At 42.8% G+C, this 26,947-nt stretch overlaps 1 protein-coding gene across 2 annotated transcripts in view; it reads left to right on the forward strand.

Moving 5' to 3' along the window:
- The window catches only part of PUM3 (pumilio RNA binding family member 3), a 907,478-nt gene that overhangs the window by 280,598 nt on the left and 599,933 nt on the right, over positions 1-26,947 (forward strand). For both annotated transcript variants that reach the window (XM_044061088.1, XM_044061087.1), the window contains exon 9: positions 17,356-17,459. In XM_044061088.1, the coding sequence (XP_043917023.1) occupies positions 17,356-17,459 (104 nt within the window). The remainder of the gene's footprint in view (positions 1-17,355; positions 17,460-26,947) is intronic.

The raw sequence follows: 26,947 nt of genomic DNA on the forward strand, positions 1-26,947 counted from the left end.
GGTGCTCAGGAATATCCTTCCTTAGGGCCACCCAGGAGTCAAGTAGCTGGGGACTCTGTCTTATCAGTAAGGAATGAGTAAAGATTTACAACATCGGATAAATAAGTTATGTCTTACCATAACGTTCCATCTGTGTTGTAGATCTTTATTCATTCATTACTTCCCACCCTCCTTCCCCCTGTCTGGACTCCTGGAGGATTTTAGGATCTCCTGGTTAAGGTATTTGCTCAGACAGAGCCTCCTACTGTCTCTTTTATTATCTCTATAATATAAGGTTGGGCAAATAAGATCTGAGGAGACTATGAGAGGGGCATTATGGGTAGGTCTTAGCTGAGAGTTTTCTGGCTGGCGCGAGCTTGGAAACGGCCGTGTTGGTTCTGAGGACAGAACCGAAGTTCTATCAGTAATGAATGAATAAAGATCTACAGCACAAATGGAACGTTATGGTAAGATATAACTGCTTTATCCTACCATTGTTGAGGAAGGATGATTGTGTGTGTTCTGTAGACCTTCAGGATGCATGCTGCCACATGAAGATGGACTGACATTTCAAGAGATTGCTCTTCTTCTGGCTGAAGCCAGTCAATTCCGATTCAGAACCCTGCTGTTAGGCCTCACAACAGCCTCCTTGGGTGTTCACCAAGTGCATGGCAGTGGTTACAGCTTATCTGAGGATGTTGCGATTGAGTTTTTCATATCGGGATGATTGGCTTGTATCCACCCCCACCAGGGATCTCCTTTTTGCAAACCAGGGACTCCTTGGTCCTCCTTTGCTCACAATTAGGAATAACTGTTAACACTAGCAAGTTCAAGCCTTAACTGGTTTATATGGTTTATACTATAGAATTCATTGGGGCCCATTTGGATACGTTTCAGTTAGCCAGACTACCAGGAATTCGGGAGTCCAAGACTTCAGCAGCAGGCAGTAGTGGCACTCTCCTGTCAGAAGCCTCCAGCAACGTTGATTTCAAGTCTTCTTGACTCCGTGGCAGCTGCCGTTACCTTAGTCTCCCTGGCCAGATTTCATATGAAGGTGCTACTGTGGACCCTTACAGTTCAGTGGTCAGTGAGATGTCAACCCATGAATTTTCCAGTGTCCTTCATGGAAATTTGCAAAGCTCCAATTCATCGATGACTAGACTCTTCACTTATCTCATGGTCAACCCTTTGTTCTTCCTTCTCCCCAGGCCACAGTGACCATGGACACAACACCTGGGGTGGGCCATTTTTTGGAAAGGACTGTTCAAGACACAGTGTTAACTTCAGAGGCCAGTCTTTACATCATTATCCTGGATGAGGTTAAACTTCCTAGCACTGCAGGCCTTCCAGGACTTCCCTCCCCAAGGGTGTGATCTCCATCCAGACTTAACAGTATGTCAGTGGTCTAGTACATCAACAGTCAAGGGAAAACATGCTCTTACCCACTGTGTTTAGAGGCCATGAGAGTTTGGTAGTGGGTGATGTCTTCTCACTGCTTTTTCATACAAATGCACATACTGGGGAAGTCCAGTGTTTTAGCCGACAGGTTGAATAAGTCTTTCCTCCTTCTTCATGAGTGGCTTCTTGGATCAGATTTTCAGTGGCTGTGCCTGACTATGTTGCTTCTCCCACCAATACCAAATGCACCCAAGAGGGAGAGTCGTTGAAGTATGCTCTCACCTACATTTGGTTCCCTGGTCTCCTTTATGAATATTCCCCCCACTCCTCTCATCCCAAAGTTTATGCAGAAAGCAATGTAGTGAAAGGCAACAGTGATCCTCATTGCTCCCTCCTTGCCTTGATAGGTGTGGTTTCCCTTCCTGCAGTCTCATCTCATTTAACTTCCATGGGTGAGTGACACTGGGAGGCCTCACCCAGACATAGAAGCCCTCAAGTTGACCGTATGCTTTATTCCGTTGATGGCTAGACAGTTCTGGCTTTCGTCTCAAATTGTACACATTCTGACTTCCTCACAGAAATCTTCGACCAGGAAGGTCTACAAAAGCAAATGGAAAAGATTTTTGATTTGGGTTTCTAGGAGGAATGTAGATATTTTTTCAGTTGTCCTCCTGGCTATCTTTGACTTTTTGGCTTCTCTTTTTCACTGTGGTTCGAGTTACTGTACTATCAAGGTCCAGTTGGCAGCAATCTCTAGTTTTCATATTTGGGAAAACCAGTCACTCATTTTTTTCATTGAAATTGTCTAAAGCCTTAGGGGGTACCTTCCTGCTGCAAACCCCTTCTAGAGATCATGTTCCTCCGTGAGATATTATTTTTATTTATTATTTTATTTTACATTTATTGACTGGGATTGTCTGACTGAGCTGAAGAGCCCTTTTTCAGCAGAGGCCCGGGGAGAAAAGCTCCAACATATTTATACAATTTTCATTATAAATTGGCATTAAACAGCAATGTTACAGGATTATTACAAGGCATTAAGTAGCAGTACAATATTATACAGTGTCAAGTAACCAGGAGTATAGCATAACTATTTCAAGATGTATAAAAGAAATCTGTCATTAAGATGAGTTTACTTTTTGAGGTAAGTGGTTACAAAAACCCAATTTTATCATGCTGTAGTTGCATGAAGGCAAGACAATTACAATAGAATGTTTCTCTGAGGCAATTTGCTTAATAGATTTTAGAAGACAATCGAAAGAGTAGTCAAGGAAGATTAGAGAGAGGTAGTGAGAATGAGTTAAGAGCATAAAGTAGATTAAGGTATGAGAAGTAGGGGATGTTTAAGGAGGGAGAGTATATTTCGGCCTTGTTATGACCTCATCAGCACAGCACAAGCAGAGTGTTTGACTAAGCCGAAATATGCATATCCACAGCTAGTGGGGTTTGGCTTTATTGGCCTGAAATTGTCCATTAAAATGATGAAACAAGTCATGGGCATTCAGAATCACCAGTTAGCTGAAACACCTGATGTTCATAAGGATCATTTGCATATATCCCATTTGCCTCTGATACAAGAGGTTTGGGAGGTCACTCAGTGGATTTCTAGCTTTGCTGGAATTTTCATTTTGTTTTTACTGATTCATACCTACAAGAAGAGATTCTCTTTGCCTAGGTCTATTAAGGCTCATTTTACTACTTTAGTTGTTTCTTCTTTTTCTTTGTCTCCTGTGTGCCAGTTGATAACATTTGTGCTGCAGTAACTTGATGGAATGTCCATACCTCTCCCCTGGAATATCCTTTCATGAGACCTGCCAAGATTTATGGTAGCTGAGGACTCTGTCCCATCTGTTGAAGAATGGACGGAAGAGATAACATTGAATATGAAAGTTATGTACTTAGCATGACAGTAGATCTATGTTGTCTGTTTCCATCCTTCCTTAACTGTCCTCCTCCTTCCCCCTACCACATGTCATTTTTTATTGTTTCTGGAATGACTGTGGTGGTTGTCCCAGGGCTTGGTCTTTTACTCTTCAACTTCTGTACCAGGAACTTTTGTTTTTTTTACGTGATGCATTTGTTCTGTGGTAATAGTGTATCAAGGTTAGTATAGGATATGGGCAAACTTGATCTGGAGTGTTTTGCTACTGAGAGGGGATTATGGGTAAGGGGAGGAGCCTGAGTCTTGGATCCAAAGTCTGAGTGCGACCATTGAGGATGGGCTCCTGAGAGCTTTTCTCCAAATTCTTCTAGTGAAAGCACACTTCAAAAGATTTCCAGTATCTGATAAATTGCACAAGTTATAGGAAAAATGTAAAAGCCCTTTGATAAGCAGTGAGATAAACATTGGTGTCATTAGATGGCTGTCTGCAAATACTTAATTTATATTGCAGGTTTAAGAAAGAAAACAATTATATTTTTATATGCTAAAAATCACTAGTGCTATAGTCAAACAAATTATTGTATTTCTGTAGGTGTGTAAGTGTGCAAAGTAGGTTCATGATACCAGTGGGAGAATCGTTCACTGTTTGAGAGCTTTCAAGTGATGTGACAAAAGGGGGTAGTTTACTGCAGAATTTATGTAAATTGTGCATATGATAGTCACAATATTTCAAAACAATGTTAATCTACAAAACCATATGTGTTTGATGGTTAATTATCAGTGGAAACATTGCATGCCATAATGTTTAGTGTAAGATGGCACCATTCTGTTCACCTGTAGGTCTCATAGCTTTTTTAAACTAATGCATTTATGTAACAATATAGCTTATAGTCATGGCTGCCTTAGGTACATCTCCTAATGTCTTCACCTAGAAGACCATGTTTAATAATTTCTTATTTTTGCTGACACCCACTGCTTGAATACAACATGCCTAATGTGATTGTATCACACTCCATTATTGATGTAAGCATAGAAAATATCTCACATTGTTCATAGCATTTTGCAAACACTACTTACTAACTCCATTTTTGCACATCCAGTTTTGCTGATCATTTCATTATGCATGCTTTGTAAATCATGTCAACTTGTAGATGCAACCTGGCTGCCTAGCTTTAGGTACGCCCACCAGAACTTTAGAAATTAGAATTTGAAAATGCCGGTGCTTGTGTGTCACAAGTACAGTGAAGTTTCTTGTGAAGACTAGTTTACTTTTACAGGATACAGACTAACTCTTCTTTACTGACTAGTATACTCTTGTAAGAAACATTGAGTTAACTACCACCTCAACACATTCCAAAATAAAAAATATTGCTCAAAAATTTAAGATACACTCTACTATTACTGCTATTAATGTAGAAGTCCTAAGGCTAAGTACTGCAAATTGATATAATCAAATATCAACAGATATGGTAAGGTATGAACACAACTGGACTTATTAATTTCTTTATCAGAAAATTATCGGAAAGATCCATGGCTGTGATACATGTGATTTTATATGTTGTAGAACTGTGGTCACTGGCCCACCATTGTAGCTCTTTTTCCTTAGTAATCCATTCTTAAGTTCCTGCACAGCGTTTATGACTTTATCTCTCACTGACACATGCTATGTGGAAGGAAAAGCTCTGTGGCAAGTAGTTTCAACATCTAGAACAGTGATCACAACTACATTTAAACTCCATTTAAACTCTTCCAGCCTTTTCAGCTTTTCCCCGTAGCATAAGATATGTTTTGTTTTACAAAGACATATGCAGTTCTTTGGAATCTGTTACCCAAGTGAAAGGATTATGCCAGACTCCAGAGCAAAATGTTACTGGTTGCTGCTGCAGAGATGGCCAATACGACTCTGTCCCTGAATACAGTCTTTTTACCCATAAGTACTTTTATGCATTTACAGAATAAACACCTGTATTTTAACTTTCATCATTATCTTATTCTAAACTAGTTACCCTGGTGAGGTTGCAGTGGTAAAACATGAGCAGGAAGACCAAACTTCCTTATTCTCAGCAACAGTTTCCAGATCATCCTGTAATTTCTACAAAAATTGCCAAGCAGGCAGAGAAATATAATCCATCTGTATCTTGATTCTTCACCAGGGCCTCTTCATAGTGGTCTGTGCCTGGTACAGCTCCCTTAGGAGATGCTGACAAGTTGTTTTTATAAGGTATCCAGACCACTTTATCTGTCTCCTCTGAGACACAGAGGGGGATGGTGACTGTACTCCAGATTGCTGAGCTCTGCTTTAGAGACTGAACCCAGATACCCCCAAAGTAACCCAATTTCTGCAGCCTGTATGTGAAATCTCTTTAAACTTATTACAATTGGCGAGGGTGGAGACATAGACTGAATGGTAAATAGAAAGCTTTGTCCAATGACTCAACTATTGCTTTCCCCATCACATTCTAGTACAACAGTGCAGTGCTATCACTACTGCACCATTCCACTCGTCTGCTGCTCAGTCACTTCTACCTTAACTTACGAAAAAGACCACAGGGTACTTAAACTACTCCGTCTGAGGTGGTAATTCTCTTATCTGGATACAGTAATCTACTCCCTTTCTTTAATAAAAAAAAAAAAAAAAAAGACCTTTGCTCACCTGTTTATGAAAATCAATAGTAGTAGGAGGAGGAGGAGGCACAACTCTGTGGAATTCTGTGCCCACATTAAACATGGACTTAATTCTAAGAATCCCAGCACATTTTCCCTACCTCAAATGCAGGCCACAACATATTTTGAGTTACATTTCCTTTTCAGGTCCACAAAAATTATTGTAAGTAGTGTTGGCAGACTCCTATGACCCCCTCCATTGTTTATGTAAGAGCACAGCTTAACCTACTGTTCCACATCCATGGTAGAATCTACATTGCTCCTCTTGAATTGGAGACTCAACTACTGGGGAGTTTCCTTTCCAGCACCTTGACTTGTGTTTTTCTAAGGATGTTGAGGAGTGTGACACTTGCCTTCCTGCTCCCCTTTTTGAAAAGGGGAACCACTGCTTCAGTTTGCCAGTCCAGAGGTACAATCCCAGCCTTTCATGTACTTTTGAAAACACCCCAACAACGTCCAAGAGTTTCAGCATTGCAGGCTGGATGTCATCCAGTCCTTCATCATTGCCAGAGTTTAACTTCATTCTTACTGCATTGACCTCCTCTACCAAGATGGATGCCTTTCTGCCATCTGTTTCTGATAGCTACTTTTTTCCTAGAGAAGGGCATATCTATATCAGATTCAGAAGTTCTTTTGAACAGTGTCCCCAGATAACATTACCATTATCCCACCCTTGCTGGAAATATACTAAGTATTATTCTACGACTGCAGTTTGCCAAGTTGTACTATTTAAACCTTTTTCCTAGAGAAGGGCTTATCTATCACATCCAGAAGTTCTTTTCAACAGTGTTCCCAGGTAACATTACCAGTATTCCATCCTGGCTGGAAATAGCCTAACATTATTCGACGACCGCAAGTTGTACTATTTAATTTGTTTACCTAGTAAACTCACTAGACAAGTGCCTCTGTTCTGTGGTAGCTTTTGAGTACTGCCTGATTGTGACTTTCATTCAGTCTGCACTTGAGTTCCGTGCACCATCCCCAAGGCTTACAGGATGAAGCTGATCAGTCTTAATCCTTTGTGCCAAACTGCCAGAGTGTGTTCACTAATTTATGCTGAGCATTGTTATACCAGGAGTGTATCAGTATGGCTTTTGTTTTGTTTTACATTTACTCTCTGTACATTTTGATGCTAGGCTTGTATGTTCTATTATCTTCTGTCTGCGTATCATAGCTCTATAATTTTCCATGGAATTTATTTATTGGTTTGTTTTTATGTGGTTAACTTGACAAGTGAACTGGTCCATGGACCATTTCAGCCATGACCTGTGTCAAACAGCTAATACAAACGGGTATATTAGACATATATGTAATTATAGATTGTTCAGTAGAAAGTACATTATCATCATTCACTACAGTACGTAATTCAGCAATTAGTACAGGCAAAACAATAAATGATGCACATACCATCAGCAGCAATACAATTGCAATGCACACTGTCTAGCCAGAAACAGTAGCTGTGTTGTTGTCAGTCTTGCCTTTATTCTTACTGATGGGTCGGATCTGTCTAGGCCTTTCTGATAGCTCGAGGTCTTCAGCAACGCTCATGGGCTTCTTCCTTACCCAGAATGCAGTTCCCCAGATCTTTTTTGTCACACTGTGAGAAGGTTCTTCAAGCAAGCTCAGGTGTAAGTTTATATACATTTTTTTCTTATTTTTCTATAATTACTGGTTAGTTGTAAATGTATTGCTAGTTTCTTCCCCTTTACTCCTGTCATTACCCTTTCTTAGATGTAGGAGCATCAGTACACACCCATTTTAGTTAAAGGGTGTGTCTCCCCTTCCTCCTTGTCTCCTCTTCTGGGATTTGTTATAGTTGCAGTGAATTCTTTCCTTACCGGTTACCATTCGTTTTAATTCGAGAACGGTTAACCAAAGTTTTCTTCCAAAGTCCGGGACTTATTTACCGAAGTCTGTTTAAATTAGTGGACTGCTTCCTCCCTTTTCTCTTTATTGTCCCTTGAAATCCGTTTAAATTAGATGACTTCCTTTATTTTACTGTCTTTACTGTTGTTGTTTTGTTGTTGTTGTTAATATAGTTTAATAATAACTTCTCCTTGGATTAGTTTTCTAGTTTAGTGCTGTTCTTTAGGCTGCCTTTGATCATGTCCCAAAAGGAAGGTAAGCCATTGGGCTTTAAGAAATGCAGCAAGAAGATGCCCCTCAGTGATTCGCACACCTTGTGCATTTACTGTTTGGGGCCTCTTCATTTGCAAGAATCGTGTTATATTTGTCATGCCTTTAATTCAGGGGCTTTATTGGAATGTAAGAACAAGTGGATTCTGAAGGGGTTAATTAAACCCCCTCATCTGAGGCTATTTCTTCAGATCCCTCCTCTCCTAAATCTGACCGGTCTGAGATGTCAGGGAAATGGTCATCTCCTGCTCTGAAAACCTCGTCTGAACCAGGAACCAAGCAACCAAAAATGTCTTCTCCAACAGTACCTTTGGAGCAGACAGCTGCTACAAAGCCAGGAACTTCCTTGGATCAGTCTAAACTCTTGGATCCGAAGACTTCCACTGTGTCGGTTCCGAAGTCCCCATTGACAACTGAGTTTAGTTATCGGTGCTGATCTCTATCCTTGGAGCTGATCACTGCTCAGTTTCCCTTTTTTACTAGATCCAGATCCCCAGTGCTGTCTACAGGGTCTACCAGGAACCTCTCGGATGAAGATGTGGATAGAGTGGTGCAGAGGCTTCTTAAGACACCTGCTTTGGCCAAGCTTCTTTTGGATCTGAACCCAAAGGAGTCTGATCAGACTTGCATTACCCCAGTGGCACATGCTCCTCCTCTGAGCCGTCCCTTGGTCTCAGAGTCAGAACTCTCTGATATCCAGCTAATGTCTGTATTGGATCCGAAACCACCTATTGGCTCTTTGGATCTGATTTCCACCCCAAGTGTTTCTGGCCAGACAGAGCAGGAAACTTCTGGGAGCCAACACTCCTCAGAGCAGATTTGGGTAACTTCGGATCTGACACTGTCTGTTGGGGCCTCGGCTCGGATGGGTTCGGCTCCTACCTCTCCTTGGAACTTCTGTCTTCTTGCTGAGGGCTCTCTCGGGCCCGACATCCTTGTTGTCTGATCTGGGGAGTTCCTCGGAGCAGGGGCAGTCTGCTTTCGAGGTTATGAGGAGGGCAATTACTGCCCCTCAGACCCAGGCACAGCCTCCTTCGGAGCTTCCTCCCTCTAGAGCACAGGTGTCATTTCCTCTTCACCCCCCCATCCACAGGATCACAGGGATTCAAGACCAAAGGATGCCCCCAGGGAACTCCCCCCTCTTCTGAAACTTCTCCAGAATATCACACTGACGAAGTCCTCGGAAGAAGCAAGAAGAAGCATCTCAACTCCCTGCAGGAGTCCGTCACTTCAGATACTGACCTCAGTGAAGCAGAAGCATCCCCACGATTACCTCCTGAAGATATCTCCTTTGGAGACATCCCGGAAATCCTGAAGCAGAGAGGTGGCTGGCAGTCCTCATCCCCTTCTGTGGAGAAGTCGGTATACCTGAAGGCCTTTGGATCCTGCCCTTCAATGTCCTGGATGACACCGCCTTCTAATAAACATATCCAATTAAACTCTTGGAAGGCATGGGAGACCCCAGACTCCATAGAGCCTGCACCTAGGAGGCCAAATAAGTACATTACAGCCCCCAAGGATCAAGCTTTCCTCAAAAAGGGCGTAGCAGTTGATGCCATGGTCGTGGAGGTGGCCACGAATAACAAACTCTTCGAAACCAGTTCCTGTATCCATCCTTCTAGTAAGGATTCTCGAACTGTGGATAGGTATGGGAAGTGTCTTTTCAGCAGTTTTCACATTGAGATCACTGAATTATCATACTCATTTCATCAGATTACAGAGAGACCTGTTGAAAGAGTTATCAGACTCTCTCTAAGGAGCTGTAGCTGATGCGGCAGCAGATAAGTTCAGTGCACAGCTGGCAAGCCTCAGTTCAGCTGTTAACTTGTCCATGAGATTCATTTCATGTGCAGCAGATGGAGCGAGTAGGGCAGCAGGTTCAAGCATCTCTGTAAGGAGGCAGACTTGGATTCACCTTTGCAATTTCACAGAGCCCTTTAAGTCTTCCCTTGTTAATGCTCCCTTCGATGGCTCATGTCTTTTTGGCCAAAAGGCAAAGAAATGCTAACTCTGTTTGACCAAGAGGGTAAGATGCCATCTGCCATTGGAGTGCATTTTTCCACACCCACTACACCATATCCAAAAGACCAGATGGGTAGTGGGAAGATATGGTTCAGGAAGTCTTAGTGGTCTTACCAGAACACACAGGATGGTAGTTCCCCCAGAGGCAGAGGGGGGAGCAATAACCGAAGACGCCATCCTCATGGCAGAGGAGTTCCACAGAATTAAGGCTGTAGAGAATCTTTCTCTGGTAGACCCTTTTAGTGCTCCTGAAGGAGTGCCCGACTGCTCGTCTCTGTAGGCAGTTGGGGGTCAGTTGTCATTGTACTTCAAAACCTGGCAAAACATCATAGACTACAAATAGATACAAGACATAATTATCCAGGGGTTATATAATTCCCTTTTCCTTCCCCACTCCCGCAGACAAGTCAGTTCCAGACATGACACCCAGTCAACAGGAACAAGCAACATTAGAAATTCAAAAGTTGCTCAGCAAAAGAGTCATCCAAGAAATCCCCACAGACCAAAGAGGATCCAGAACTTACTCAAGATTCTTTTTCGTTCCAAAGAAAGCAAGGGACTGGAGACCAATATTGGATCTCAGCGAACTGAACAAATCGGTGAAGAAAACTAAGTTCCGGATTGGGAAAAGACAACTGGATGTGCTCTGTGGACCTTCAGGATGCGTACTGTCATATTAAGATGGAAAGATCCAGAAGGTACCTCTGCTTCTGGCTAGGAGCCAGTCATTTCCAGTTTTGAGCTGTGCCCTTTGGTCTCACTACAGCCCCAAGAGTATTCACGAAATGCAGGGCAGTAGTTGCAACCCACCTCAGATGCCAAGGATTCCAGGTGTTTCCATATTTAGACAACTGGCTCATAACTGCCCCAACCAGGCCTCTGCTGCTACAAGTCAGAGACTATACACTTCAGCTTTGCTCCAAACTAGGAATTATCATAAATTACGACAAATCCTTTTTAGAGCCATCTCAAACTTTAACCTTTATTAGGCGCAGAAGTAAATACAGTCAGCGTCTTACTGAGGCTTCCTCAAGACAGAGTACTCGACATCCGCATACATATCAGGCGACTAATCAGAAAAAATCAAGCATGGCAAAACAGGTACTTCAGACCTTGGGAAAGATGGCAGCATCTGTTGTACTCATTCTTCACAATGGTCGATGCTACAGCTAACAATGTCTCACAAAATTCTCATAACCATATCTTGAAAAAAAGATCTCGAGTGGTAGATTCACTCTCCGTCAGTGTGTCAGGGCCTTCTCTTTACCTTCCCTCAACCCCAAGCTACTGTGACCACAGATGCTTCCCAGATAGGGTGAGGGGGACATTATCTGAGAGACTATCCAAGGAACCTGACAAGAACACGAGGCTCACTTGCATATAAACATTTTAAGAGATGAGAGCTTTGCTATTAGTGTTGTAGGCATTTCAGGACTCTTGTCTCCCTCTAGGAACCATAGCAATTCAATCAGACAATATGTTGGTGGTCTGGTACATAAACAAGACGGGGGAACCAGATTTTATCCCCATTGTCGAGGAGCTCTAAGGGTTTGGCAATGGGCAACATCATCAAATCGCTTTCTAATTGCAACGCATATCCCAGGGAAATCCAACGTGATTGCAGACAAACTGAGCAGGACCGTATTATGGCCCCACAAGTGGTCCCTCAATCAGCCATAGTGGAAGAAAGTTTCTGGAAATGGGGCCAGCCTTGCTACAATCTTTTTGCTTCATCTACCAAAGCTAAACGCCGCAAGTACTTTGTCCTAATCCTCCAGAGGGTGTCAACAAGGGATGCAGTTGTTCACCATTGGCCACTGGACTCCTATATGCTTTTCCTCTCATTCCCAAGTTGTTGAGAAAAACGAGGTTGTTGAAGACCATGATAATCCTGATTGCTCCCTATTAGCCACGCCAAATCTGTTTTCCCTTTCTACAGCCTGTTCTCGGGGACAAACCATGGATGTCCTTCAAGGATGCATCTGCAGTCATCACATATGGGTTTGTACTCAGGCAGCCCATTGGAGACTCTTTCTGCTCCTCAGCGTCAGATAAAGTTAATAATCCTGTGTTTCCTTTCCACGACACACTCTTCTTGGTAGGGCGAGTTTTCAGAGAGAGATTTTTGGGGCTTTTTAGTTTTTCAGAGATAAGATGAGACCACTCCTATTTTTCATTTAGTTAAAAAGAACCGACCGACTGACACACGGCGCCCGTTTGCTCCAGGAACGGGCCAGGTTCGGCGCCATCGTGCTGAACCGTGTCCTTGGTACTCTTCCTACTTACCTCCAGTCACCTAACCGCTACCACCGGAGTCTGCATAAACAGTCAAAGATTTTCTCCAAGTACAACCACCAAGATTCAGCAGGAATTGGCCTTTCCAAGTGGGTCTTTCCCAGACACACAGAGGTTTCAGGCAGGCAAGAACAGCCAATGGCAGCCTCCCAACCAGAGAGGTAATGCAGGACCCTTCAACTGCACTGACACAGGCTCAATGAACTTTATTTTTTTTTGACAGCAGCCAACCAAAAATTGGCACAGTATTACAAAGGGACAAATGGACACTACAAATAGACAAAGGATACAGTTTCAATTCAAATATACCCATATCTGGACGACCTGCTTATACAGCGGGCAACCAACAAAACTTTGTAAAAACACTTGATACATCCCATCATCCACCTACAGGCCTTGGGATATACAGTCAAATTTCACAAAAATCAAGACTTGTTCCCAAAGAAAGAATTTCTCCAGAGAGTGAAAGATATTATGGAAGCTGTCTTTCCTTCCCACACAAGAAAGCATATCAAAGCAAAAAGAAAGATTTCACATTACAAAACACCACCTAGGGCCTAGATCGACAGTGATGACATATGGCCTGATCCTGGAATACTTGGCAGAAATGTTCCACAATGGTCTGTCTTACTCCTCCATTAAAATTCATCTCATCAGCAATTTCAAGTACATATACATACTGATCCACCTGTCTTCTCTCATCCTCTCTAAAGTTTCTAAGAGGAATCAAAAAAAAAATCAATCCTCCAAATCACTCTACCCTACTGGGACCTTAACTTCGTGTTTGAAAAAACTAACACTGCCTCCCTTTGAACAGCAGCATCTGCAGGAACTACAGTTCCTGTCTTGGAGAACTGCTGCTTCTGGCCATAACCTCACCCATAATGACTGCAGATGCATCCTTGAAGGACATAGTACAGTTTTGTACCCTACATAAATGTAGATGTCCCTCTTATAGCTAGCTGGGGTGATCTATTATGGTGTATTGTTTTTTATATTATGTGCATGTTTGATTTTTTTTAATGCCTCTCTCCAAATAGCCTTCCTTAGAGGGCACCTGGCATCTGGAGCAAAAAAAAAGATGGGAAGATGGCGCTGCTTATGCTTTTTATACCCAGACGCCAGGGAAAGTGTGTGACATCAGCGGACGCCCGGGACCCAGACATTGGAGTCCGGACGGGCTGCCTGAATATTCTGGACCCAGTTTCAGATTTATTGACAAATCTGCAGGGAATGGTATGTTCCAACCTTCATAAACTCAAGCTGACAGTGTGGCTGCTCCAGTTCCCTTGATTGTGAGGTTTCCCCATCTGTCATCTCTGGTAAAACATATTCTGCTGTCCTCCCATAAAACCTGTACGCTTAAGGTATCCAAGGGTAAATGGAATATGTGTGTAATATGCGCGACTGATAACCAGGTAGATTTTTCTCTGCTCCCATTCATTCTATACTGGAATTTCTAACGAAGCCTTTTCATGAAGGTGTGGCTGTATCTACTATTAAGGTCCAACTAGCAGCAATTTCAAATTAGCATGTAGGGGAGAATGGTTACTCTATTATGTCGCACAAACTCTGCAGAGCCTTTTTGAAGGGAACAACAATGATTAGACCTCCATACAAAAGTCCAACCCCCCCCCCCCGCAGGATCTCAACTTCATTTTAACAAATATCATTCCTTCCCCCTTTAAACCTTCAGCAACATGCGATTTAAAATTTTCGTCTTGGAAAGCACTTTTCTTGGTAGCTATCACCTCAGCAAGAAGAGCATCAGAACTACAGGCTCTATCGTCCAAACATCCATATTTGATTTTTCATAGGGATACAGTTTCTTTACGTACCACTTCTTCATTCCTCCCAAAAGTTTCTTCGGAAAGCAACCTAAACCAAACTATTGCGTTACCTGTTTTCTTTCCTAATTACTAAAACAAAGTATAGTGGGATCAATGCTCCGAGGGTTATCTAAAGAGAGAACCTCATGATGATACAAGAGCTGGATAGATTCCTGAGAGATTGCCTTTAGTGAACTGGGGCAATCTTCTGTTTGAGTCCTGAGGAGGACTTTTTTAGTGGTAGAGATGCATCATGGCAGGTGGTCCTTGGTGTCCTGTGAGGAATACCTAGGAAAGTGGCCCTATACTCAGGGCCCCTCTCTCTCTGTATAGGTTGAGGTCCTTATAAAATAGTCCTGAGAAGGAGTGTTAAAGTTCCTAGAGTAAGTGAATGAATAAACTGGCCGAGCCACACAAAGAGGATTACCGGCCGCAAACAGATGCCCTATGCAGACAGTCTCAAAAAACTCCAGCTTTACTCCGTCGCATATCGTCTACTCAGAGGCGATCTCTGCCTAACATAGAAAGCTATGTCAAACTTAGAGCTGTTGGACATGCTCCACTTAAAGAAATCCCAATCCCTCCAAGTTACATGCTCTAGGGACCTAAACCTTGTCACAACAATAAACAGAACGTGCTGGAGGGATAGATTCTTGTCCCAGAGACGTCCCATACTCTGGAATAACCTATGTATATCAAACAAAGCTCCTCATTAGCACTCTTCAAGAAAAATATTGGTGATTGGATGGAAGATAGGAAATTCACCCCGGACATCACTTCTGTGGCTCTGCTCGACAGGGGCACAGGAAAATAATTTTCTTGGGTGGTGAAAGCCAGGGTACCTTTTTGGCTAGGCTTATATAGGCCCTAGGGCCAATAGCCTAGTACCTACCTGTGAGCCCTTATAAGGGCTGTTGATCCGAGGAGGTCCTTTTGGGGATGGTCTGTCCATCTGGTATTGTCTTGTCCTGATAAAATGGTCCTTAAAAGGACCTTTAGAGCCTTTTATTAAAAGAAAAAAAAGGCCTGGCCAGGTCTCCTAGTGTTGCGTTCCCAAGTAGGACCTTAGAGCCAATTGTGGTCCTTAAAATGACCTTAGACCCTTTTGTTTGAGGAAGGGACCGCCAGAGCCCTCAAAAAGGCTTTTCGGTCAAGATTAAGTCCAATATAGCTAGCCCATAGACAGGCTGTTGAAGTTAGCTGTGGGAGAAAAAAACAGAAGTTAATAATGAAAATAGCCCTAAAAAGGGCTGTTCAGCCTGGCATCGTAGCTGGAGGTGAAAACATGGAAGAATGGTTACTAGTGCGTTCAGTTCTGTACTTCCGGAAAAAATGGAGACACCGTTTAGTAATCCCAAAAGTCCTTTTATTAAGACAATACAAAATGAAAATGTCCTCCAAGCGCTGTTCAGAGTGGTTCTGCAGCAAGCGGGGAGCCACATTATATGTACAAGTTAGAGGGCAGTATATACATATTGGATCAAATGTAGCTAAATAAACTAGTATTAGTAAATACTAAATGGTATGTAAAATGTAAGATGGTTCCTTTCGGGTTTACGGAAGAAACCTTTAATTAAGCACCAAAATTGCCTAAAGATGTATAAAGCACAAAGTCACTCAAGTAGCTTACAAACATTCTTAGTGAGGGTCTGTATTTAAATCGGCATTTTTGAAAGAACGTGCAGTATTATAGCTATACGTATTTTTTAAAAAACAAATACTTGTGGTAAAGGTAGAAATCAACAAATCCTTTGTGTGAGGCTTATTAAAACCAGTATGTGTGTGGAAAAAACGCATTCACAATGGTAACGTCCCTTTACGGTGAAGACTGGAGAAAGGAGATGGAGGCCATATGGCAGGAAGGAGCCAGAGGAGTCGGAACAGGGTTAGAGGACCAAGCAGTTAAAAGAAGCATGCTACCTAGAAGCAGAAGCTGTAATGAACGGTGGTCAGCAGAGTGTGTGGGGTATTAAGAGTGAAATGGAAGTTAAGGGTGAAAAAACACGGAGTTACCGTGCTTAGAAGGATTATGATCATGCTGCTGTATGTTGCCAAAACAAAGGCGAATGCTTCCTACATCTTCTGGACAATTACGTTTCTACTTGCACAGAACTTCAGAGTGCAGAAGATCTGACCAACTCTTCGTATCTTACTGTAAGACTAGGATGGCTCTACTGGTCTCAAAAGTTACATTGTCTAGATGGCTCACCCTTTGTATATCTTACATCTGCTCTCCCAAAAACAAACCTCTTCCCTTTCCTGTTAAAGCACACTCCACCAGATCAGTCGCAACGTCAGCAGCCTTTCAAGCAAGGCTTTCCTGGGACAGTATCTGTGCTGCAGCAACATGGGCTAAGCCATATACTTTTATTACTCATTACAAAGTGGATTTGGCCTCCAGGAATAGGGCTTCCTTTGGTTCTATGGTTCTGAGGAGGTAAGAATAAAGGCGAGCTTGACAACAACACATAAAGAAGTTATGTTCTTACCACAACATTTCATGTGTGTTGTCCATCTCGACCTTTATTCTCACAACCTTGCCCTCCATCCCCCTTCTGGAAGACTAAGTGGACTATGGTTTAATAGATCTCTATAGCCTCAGAGGTTCCATTATTGTTTATGGAATTTCCATATTATTGAAGAGAATAATTTCAATCTGGGGGGCAAACAAGACTTGAGATAGGGAAACTGCATTTTGGATAGGGAAGAGGCCCATGAGCTTTGCTGAAGACTTTGAGCTATTGGAAAGGCCTAGACAGATCCGACCCATCAGTGAGAATAAAGGTCGAGATAGACAGCACACATGGAACATTATGGTAAGAACATAACTTATTTTTTTCATTATGTGTTATACTTTGTATCTACATTTAACAGGAAGGAGACATTTCATGTAGTAGATGAGAATCATATTGTTCATACAGGGTTTGTCTAGCTGTATTGCTTTGTGTAGTATAATAAATTTGAATGAACGTTACTGAAATTATCTGCTATTATACTGAAATTTGGGTAATGTGATTATGTAGTAACATTCAGTGCCCTAGTAATCACTGATGTGTTACAGGTGTTATAATTGCTAAATTACTCTTGCATATTTTTTTCAGATGTTGGATTCAAATTTATAAGTAATTGTAGTTCTTTTTTTTTTCCCAGACAGTTATGACTCCAACACTAGACAAAGTTCTGGAAGGTCAGCCTGACAAACAAGAAACTATTTTAGAAGAAATGAAACAGATTCTCACTCCTATGGCTCAGAAGTAAGAATGTAATGTGTTTGAATTAGAAATTATTTATATACAGATGTAAAGGTTCACGTTTTAGACAGATATAATACAGAGTATATCACATTTTGTGCAGACGGTACTTGACAGAAGGACTTCCATTTGTGATGTTGGTTGGCTTGGTTTGGGAATGGTTGTGCATTGTTTAAAGGGCACTTGGAAGGAAGTAATTTTCTTCCTCCAAAGAGGTTATACAAGAGTTCAGTCAATTTTGTTCATTCCTTGTGTCTTCAGGGGCATAATAAATATCGACATTCTGTAGAATGAATGTAGAATATAGCAGACATTTTTGGGTAGGGGAGTCTGTACCCAGTGATATCATCACACGTCAGAATCAGAAGGGATAGACGGCTGGTTAAGAGCCACCTACAGTTTTAGACTGGAAAACTCTGTGAAGTAAATGTATTGAATAAGGGCTTCAGTGTTAACAATACTGATGAGAATAACATTTCTTAATAGGGGTTACCGAGGCTTGGGTAATAAGGAAAGTAATGGACTTCATTCAGCTGTGTCTGATTAAACCGACAGTTGAGAGATGGGTGAAATAGTTGTTCGCCCTCTGTCATACCCAATCCTAGTTTATGCATACATTTCATTTTGAGCATTCCTGGCATATTCATCCCCTATTTGGGTAATATCCCCCTAAGAATGGGATAGCACCATTGCTAGGTTAGGCAGGAGAAGTGTATCGAAGTAGCCTGCAGCATCACTTGTGCTGGCCCTGCATGCCAGGGAGAATTTTTTTTAATATGCCCTAACTGGGTGGAAATAGTGGCATCATGTGCATCACCACACACATCAGCTCCCTTCAGATGCCATCATTTTTTCTGCAATATCTCCCATTATTATCTCTCCTTGAGTGGGCAAGCCAGCAAAGTTGCTGTTTCCCCACCAAACCCTCCCCATCTCCTTCAGTAGATGAGTTGCGAGTCGGTCTTTGGCCATCTGGGTCATAGTTTGGGCTCCATCCCTCTAGCCACAGTGCTGGGGCTGGTATGTACATTTGTGATTGCTTAGCACTGCATGCAAGAAAATGCAGTTCACTGTGACAACTTGTGTTTGAATCATGGTGTTCAGGGTAGAAAGGGAAGGAACAATCGACTTGGGCTTACAGCATCACTTGGGCAGGTCAGATAGGTTTGTAATCTCCCAGTACTTTCTGTGTAATTTAATGTTAATCATGTTTGAAACAGAAAGAGGTATGTATTGTTTTCAGGGTTTGCTCTTGCTTCAGAGAAGATGGTAGTTCAATTACCCAATATCTGTGATTCTTTAATCTTTTTTAGCATTAAGGATCTTCGTGTGCAAGGATAATGTTTGTCATTCGCCCATAATTGGTGCAAATACTTTATAACAACAGTGTTTCATTTGCTTTATTGCTGTAATTTTCTGTCAGTAGCTGTAAAAAAAAAAAAAAAAATTCATGCTGGTTTAACTAATTTAAAGTGACGGACCCACCTTAGAGTCCTCTTGTTGGGTTTATCTTTTCCCGTTACAATCCTATATTATTCTTGGAAGGTACTCTGCAGTGATTCCACTTGCTAGTTCTATATGTATGCATAGTCTTTGAGTCCATTAATTAATTTTCATTTATTCTGGTAACTGAGTTCTCAGTCCTAACCCCCTGCTATAAAGCCCGCTTTAGCGCGCTTTTGCACTTATATTTGACTCAGCACAGCTCCTCGTGGTGTCCTGCAGAGTTCTACAAGCAGCAGCGAGTGGAAGAGTGACTTTCCATTGATTTATAAGTATTTTTTGGCTACTTATTTCCGACTGCTTTTTTTCGCCGAAACGTGAGTTTCTACAACTAAATAAGCTCTGCAAAGTTGATTTACTGCATTATTGTTTTCCTGAACTTTTTTGCACTTTAAAGTTTGTTTTTGCTTAATTTAACTGGTAGGCTACACACTCAAGTGCGCTAGCCGATTTAAAGCGTTTACTGTTGTTACTGTATCTATTTTCTGCTACTTTGTAAAAAAAAAAAAAAAAAAAAATCCTTGTTTCCCGCCTTTACTGAGCTAGAATAGTCCAGTCTTCAGGTATTGCTGATCTCTGGGCTGTGTCATAGTTCCTGTGTTGCCCATATCCTTGTTTGGATACTAGGAAGCTTCTTTGTTCACCAGTGGAAGTGGGGAGCTCTGAGCAGCCTATCTGTCCTTAAAGGAGTGGTTCCAGCCCAGTAACTTGTAGCTTATTGGCCGTTTTGGGCCATTTCCTAGCTCTTTCTAACCCCCTGCTATAAAGCCCGCTTTAGTGCGAATTTGCGCATAGCACAGCCCCGCTTAATCAGGTTTAAACTATTCCCGGCTCCACAAAGTCTGCTCTTCATTTTTCCCTTAGAAGTGCTCTAACTCTCAAGATAAGCATTCTATTCTCAATCTAAAAACCCTGCACTTGCTCCTATAGGCATTTTGTATAAGGTAAGCACTTTTTAACTAAAAAAAGCACTACATCCTCCTAAAATCCCCTTGAGTACCCTATCCCCTATAGGTCCTTTCTGATTCAGTTGCATAGCAGTTCCTTATACTATTCTTGCATGTCGAAAGGTCAGTTGCTGGCTTCCTCTCCAATTCAGCTGGTGAATCTGGGAATCTTGAAGCAATGTTACAACTGCCTCATGTACATAGACAGCCCTCTCCTCCTTCCAACAAATACAAATATATGTGAGAGATGCAACCATCCAATTCAGCTGGTGAATCTGGGAATCTTGAAGCAATGTTACAACTGCCTCATGTACATAGACAGCCCTCTGCTCCTTCCAACAAATACAAATATATGTGAGAGATGCAACCATATAGCCAAACTGGAGGCTGAGCTCTCTCGACTCAGTACTGGCATAAAAAGTCAGGAAGAGAAGGAAACCACACACACCACAGATCCAGTCTCACACAGACCTACCACAACTGCAAACCAAACACATAAACACACAAAAACATACTCGGAGGCTCTAAATAACAATCCACCAAAGCAACAGAGACCTCCAAAGCAGACATCCAAGCAACCACTACCTCAAAACAAAACACATGCAACACATAATTCACAGTCAGTGTGCCAAACAGTCGCAGCCTTTAAGGCTAAACAACATACCTGGCACACTTGTAATAGGTGACTCTATAGTCAGACACACTGACGCCCCACTCACCAGGCTGAACAACGAAAAGGTCACAGTAAGTTGCCTGTCGGGCGCTAGAATCCGCCACATAACACAAGCACTCAGGTCACTCCAAAGCAGGTACAAATATGACTCAGTCATTGTCCATGCTGGTGTGAATGACTTGAGACGTACCTCCCTGGACTACATGAAAAGAGACCTAGAGGAGCTCTCTGATTATGTAGCCCAGGCCGGTATGACCCTGACCTTGAGCAGCATCTTACCCTCACCAAGAATGATGCCACAGTACAAAGACAAAATGATCAATTTTAACAATTGGCTTAAGTATCTGTGTCATTCTAAGGGGATCCAATGTCTGTCTGCTTGGGATGACATGCTCGACAAGCCACGCTGCTTCGCAAGGGACGGCTTGCACCTGTCACCCCTGGGCTTTTGGATATTGGCAAAGGCTCTTGCCACCCCCATAGTGCCTTTTTTAGGCAAGGCTCAAAAGACAAACCCACCTCCCTAAAAAACACAAGTAAAAAGAAACTAAGGGTAATGCTGCTCAACGCCAGAAGTCTAAACCTCAAGATGCATGCTCTCGAAGCCCTCTTCAGTATGGAGAACATCGAGGTCTGTGCAGTGACAGAAACCTGGTTCAAGGCTCCAGAGAGCACCCCAGCACTACCAGGTTATACCTCATATCATGCTTTTCGGCCCCAGAACTTGGACCAAACCACAAAAGGAGGGGGAGTATCCATATTCATCAAGGATACCCACACCTCCAGGTTAGTGGCAATGTACGAAGCATCGTAGACCATCCATATGCAACTAACAGTGGGCAAAACCGCCCTCCAGTTTGTAGCATGCTACAGATCACCCTCTCAAACTCAGGAACCCCACTCGGCCTTCCTAAAGACACTGGAGAATATGAAGGTCTCTCCAAACACCATCATATTGGGGGACTTCAAGTACCCAAACATAGACTGGGAGCATTACTCAAGCCCCAATACCCTAGCCCAAAGGTTCCTAGAATTCATAAACTCAAATGCTATGAAACAACTAGTCACCTCTCCCACAAGAGGAGAAAACATATTAGACCTGATCATCACAAACATGGGGACACAATGCTCCATACCTGAAGCATACCCCTCGTTGGTAAGATCGGACCTTAAATTAATCTCCCTGGAAATCCACATCCCGCCCCCACCCCCAGCACAGAAGACTACAGTGAAGAGCTTCACACTTCTTAAGACCGAAGTGGAATCCTTCAAGGCCCCCGGGCCAGTGGAAACCACAGCCCACTCTGCTGAATCCTTTAGAAACGCATTCTGTGGACACCTACAGGAATGCATGGATCATGCAATCCCAAATAAAACCAAGACCCATTCCCCCAAAGGTAGGCGTCCTGTCTGGTGGACTCCTGTCTGGTGGACTCCAGCCATTAATAAGCTACACAACAGAAGGAGGAAGCAACTACATGATGGAGCAAAATCCGTAAAAGGGAAGGCATCTCTGATCAGTACTAGCAAAAAACTACGATCACTCATAAAATCATCCAAGGCCAACTTTGAGAGAAAAATTGCACAAGACACTAAAGGTAATCACAAGGCTTTCTTTAGTTATGTTAGAAACCTGAGTGGAAACTCCCAGATATGCTCAGAGTTAGTCCAAAATGACAAAAAATACACTGAACCCACAGACATTGGCAACATACTAACAGACAGGTTCAGTGCAAATTTTTCTCCCCCCTCCCCCCCCAAAGGGACAAATATCTATCCCAGCAGAGTGTTGCCTCCCTGACATCTCAGATGCCCAGGTGAGAGCTGCCCTCTCCAAAGCTAAGAACACAGCATCAATGGAACCAGACTGTGTCCCGGGTTGCATGCTACATGAACTCCAAGAAGAGTTAAACCCACACATAAGGCAGCTGTTTAATTTCAGCCTTACTACAGGATATGTACCCAAAGAATGGCGTACAGCAACAGTGGTCCCACTCCACAAAGGAGGTGCTTCTACGGACCCTGGAAACTACCGCCCCATAAGCTTGACTAGCCTGGTCTGCAAAGCTATGGAGAAGATCATTATGGAACTCATTAACAAAGACATTGGGAACCTACAGACACTGGATCCTACCCAATTCGGCTTTAAGGGCAGATCCTGCTTCTTGAACCTGGTCGACTTCTTTGAAACAGTCACCAAGGCCATTGACGAGGGTAAGGTAGTTCACACAGCCTACCTTGACCTTGCAAAAGCCTTCGACACAATATCCCACTCGGTCATCATAGACAAGCTCTTCAGCTTAAATATAAACCCCTATGTCATAAGATGGGTTGCAAACTGGCTCAAGGACAGAACCCACAAGGTCAGAACTGCTGAAGCCATGTCAGACTCTAAACCAGTCACAAGTGGCATCCCACAGGGCTTGGTCCTGTGGCCTCTCTTGTTCGGTATTTATTTTTCTGAGATACAGGCTAACATGGGAGGATTGTGGCTGACCAAGTTTGCAGATGACTGCAAACTGGGCGCCATAATTGATTCTCCAGCGGACACAAGCATCCTTCAAAAGGGTCTCATAGAAACGGAAAACTGGTGCCAGAGCCATGGCCTTAAATTAAATGCCAAAAAGTGTATAGTCATGCCCTTTGGGAAAAACAAAGTGCCCACAAATTACCACATAGATGGTAATCCATTAAGTACGGAAGAAGTAATTAGGGACCTAGGGACCCAAGTTGACAGTAACCTCTCGTTTGACACTCACATTGCCAAAGTGGTTAGAAAGACCTTCTATATTGCCCACCTTATCATGAAGGGATTCACATCTAGATCGGGAGAGGTCATTGTGCCCCTTTACTCTTCCCTCATCAGGCCCATAATTGAGTACAATGCCCCATTTGGGATGTACCGTACCCGACACCTGCAGCAATTGGAAAGACCCCAAAAGTACCTCACCAAGAGGATCAAGGGACTCAAACATATGCCATATGCTGCCCGGCTAAAGAAACTCCAGCTCTACTCAGTAGCATACCGCCTACTTAGAGGCGATCTATGCCTGACGTACAAGGCCATGTCCAACCCGGAATTAATGGACATGTTCCACCTCAGAAAATCCAAATCCACCAGAGCTACGCGAGCTTGAGATTTGAATCTCAGCACAGAAATAAATAGGACATGCTGGAGGGACAGATTCATAACCCAAAGGCTCCCTTCACTCTGGAATAAAATCCCAGTCCATGTTAGGCAGAGCCCCTCACTGACTCTCTTCAAGACAAATCTTGACGAGTGGATGGGAGATCGTAGGTTTACCCCGGGGGTCACTTCTGTGTCACTGTTAGACAGAGGTACAGTAAACTAAACCTTAAAATGGGCACAGTATACTCATTCCAAGGGGTGGCAAAAGCCAATCACACTCTGGCTAGGCTTATAAATGCCCTAGGGCAGATAGCCTAGTATGAACCTATGAACCTATATGTGAAAACTCCTCACACTCCTTGCCTAGATGCATACCACCGTGTCTCTGTGCATCTAAAAGGACTGTCCAGAACCCGTTTTGCCTTTGTTTTCTGTACTGGGGATGAGCTCATTTTGAGTAGGTACTAGTTCTCACACTTCTTAAGAAATGTTGAACAGAGAAGGTGCTGCCCTTCATCTCTTATCAGCAATAGTTGAAAGTCCATTGTGAGGGGATTGGTGAGAGGGTCCTATATACAGCCTCAGGTTGAGCACCATCACAAGAATAGAAGTTGCTGTGGTAGAATGTGGTCACCTGTGATGGAACTATTTTCTTTGCTGAAATGGATAAGCCATGATTCAGCAACTGATGAGCTTAATCTCAATGGCTGAATGCTTGAGCTTCTACTAGTTCTCTGGTTCTGTGGTTGAGAAGAGCCTAGAAGAGATATGCACCCCTCATACTGGGGAGTGTGTATTCAAGGGTGCAAGCACTGCCCACCTGTCAACTGATAACTCAGAACTTGAAATGTCCTGACTGAAATCACTGCTGCCGTATTTTTAATATATGGGTGATCACCACTGACATCTGCCTGGGGTACCAAAGCCTTTCCTTTCCCGAGGTAGTACGTCCAATGAATGACCTCAGCTTGTAAGCATAACAGAGTATAGATAGATGTATGAGTGTGGATCCTCAGACTCTATCACTGCCAGCCCTAACACAAGTCATACATTTCGTCAGACTGATCACCATTTATTGTACATTTGCTTCACTCTATCATTTTCTCGGATAAGTGTACCAATGGGAAAGCTTCCTTTGCCTTTTTGCTTATGCTTTTTTTGTTCAAATTTGTTAGATATTGGGTAAGAGGTGTAAGTGCAAGTTTTTGGAGGCAGATTCCATACAAGGACTTGCACACTAAGTACCTCTTTGTTTAGGCCTGGAACACGATCACAAATCCAATCACTCGTTCCCAAAACCGTTCGGTCGAGTCTTTCTTATATCAACTTTCTGGAAGCTCAGCACCTACAATGCATGACCCAGTCCAAGATGGTGTAATCTATATCATCGGGCATCACTTTTCTACCTAAGAAGCTTAAGAGGCCCAGAACTGATACAGTCCAATGTTTCAGACTCCGATATACCTGCTGGGATATCAGAACCTGCAGTACATCAGGTTACCTATCATTTGTCCACTACCAAGACCCCATCAGAGGCTGGTATGGCTCCTGAGGCATTGCAGACTGTGCATACATCTGATAAACTGCCGTTCATTGCTGGGGGTACTTGTGGTGTCCCTCAAATATTACTTAGAGAAGGGATTCCAGGTACATGAATAGCAGTTAAGCAAGGTTCGGAATCTCTGCATCTCATCCAGGTGGACATCACACCCAAAAAGGAAAAACAAAAGACTAAGCACTTGGCTTCTCCCTCAGCAGCTAGAGAAAAGGAGTGGCTAGATTTCTCCCAGAGATTGTTTAAAGCGGTTATGGCTTGGAAGTCCACCAACTTTGGGTCCCAATAACCACAAGCTGCTACTCAAAAACCTGCCATGGCATCTTCTTGTGAAGAACAGGATTATGACTTGGATCACTTTCTAGACCATTCTTCTCTGCTGTAGTCTCCTGGACAAATATCTTCAGATGAAGATGACTTCCTGTCTCTGGAGTCCCCTATTGAGAAAGCTTCCTTTGGGAGACCATGCAAAACATGGTTAAACATTTTGAATGGCAATCCACCCAGATCTCTGATGTACAGAAGAGGTACTCTGTAGCCTCTTGGGAATGGGTACTCCTGCCCTTTCTCCAGTCCCTCCTGTTTTTGAGGCTTTCCAGGGCATTTTCCAGTCCACCTCTTCAGCACTCTCTAAACTACTGCCCAGTGCTAATGCTGTACCTACAGACATAGATAGTAGACCTAAGAATAGATGTGGAAAGAAGGTATACATCTGTTTTACTCTTGTTTTTAGGGCAATTACCAGACTCAAATGACTAAATAATTGATTTCTGCACTTCAGTCTTGAATAAAGTTATGCTGGACCCTCCCACTGCAGAATCTTCTTTCCCAGGCCACTCAAATAGCCAAACACAGCATTAAGTGCAGTTACGGTACTGTAGATGCTTGTTTTAGGGCAGCAGCTACTGGGTCTGTTATTCGCAGATATGGCTTTATAGCCAGCCTTTTCCCCAAGGATTTCAAATCAAAACGTTTAAGCTCCCCCTTGAACAAAGATGTATTAACCTGCTGTTTGGCCATCAGGCTGCCAGTCTGTTCAAAACTGAAGACCAAGGCAAGACTGTGGAGGGCTGCAGGTAGATTCTACTTTCCTCATTTCCTCGATATTATAGGAACTATCCATCTAAATCTATATCCTTACTCAGAAGGGACCCTAGGGCAACTAAAAATTAAGAAAAACCTATGAAAAGGTACCCTATTAAACCTCATAGGAAACCTACATCTGGGAGGCTTCCCTTTAGAAATAAAAATATATGATTACCTTTGCAGCACTTCTTTCCTTGCCCTCAGCCCTATAACTCCTCTTTCCAAAACACCATAACGCTCCCTGGCCCGGTAGGAAGCTTTTATCACAGACAAATGGATCCTGTCCATCATTGAGGGTGTTTATGCAATGTCAGGGGAAGATATTGCTTCTCTGAAAGGCATGACACATCCTCCTCACAATCTCTGCTCACTCCCATTATTTAGGATCTCCTGAATCAGGATTCCATCGAACAAGTCCCAAAAGTCCTCATAGGAAAAGGATTCTACTTCAAAATTTTTCTGGTTCCAAGATGGCATTTAGTGATGACTGCCCATGTCCAGGACGGTTGTGGGTGCTATCCACGGTAAGAATCCTGTTGAGCAATGTCATAGAGGTGTTCTGTTTCACATGAACTGGTATCTTGTTCCAAAAACACA

The sequence above is a fragment of the Protopterus annectens genome, chromosome 2.part0 (genome assembly GCF_019279795.1).
Source record: "Protopterus annectens isolate FY-2018-M chromosome 2.part0, PAN1.0, whole genome shotgun sequence".
Classification (NCBI taxonomy): Eukaryota; Metazoa; Chordata; order Ceratodontiformes; family Protopteridae; genus Protopterus; species Protopterus annectens.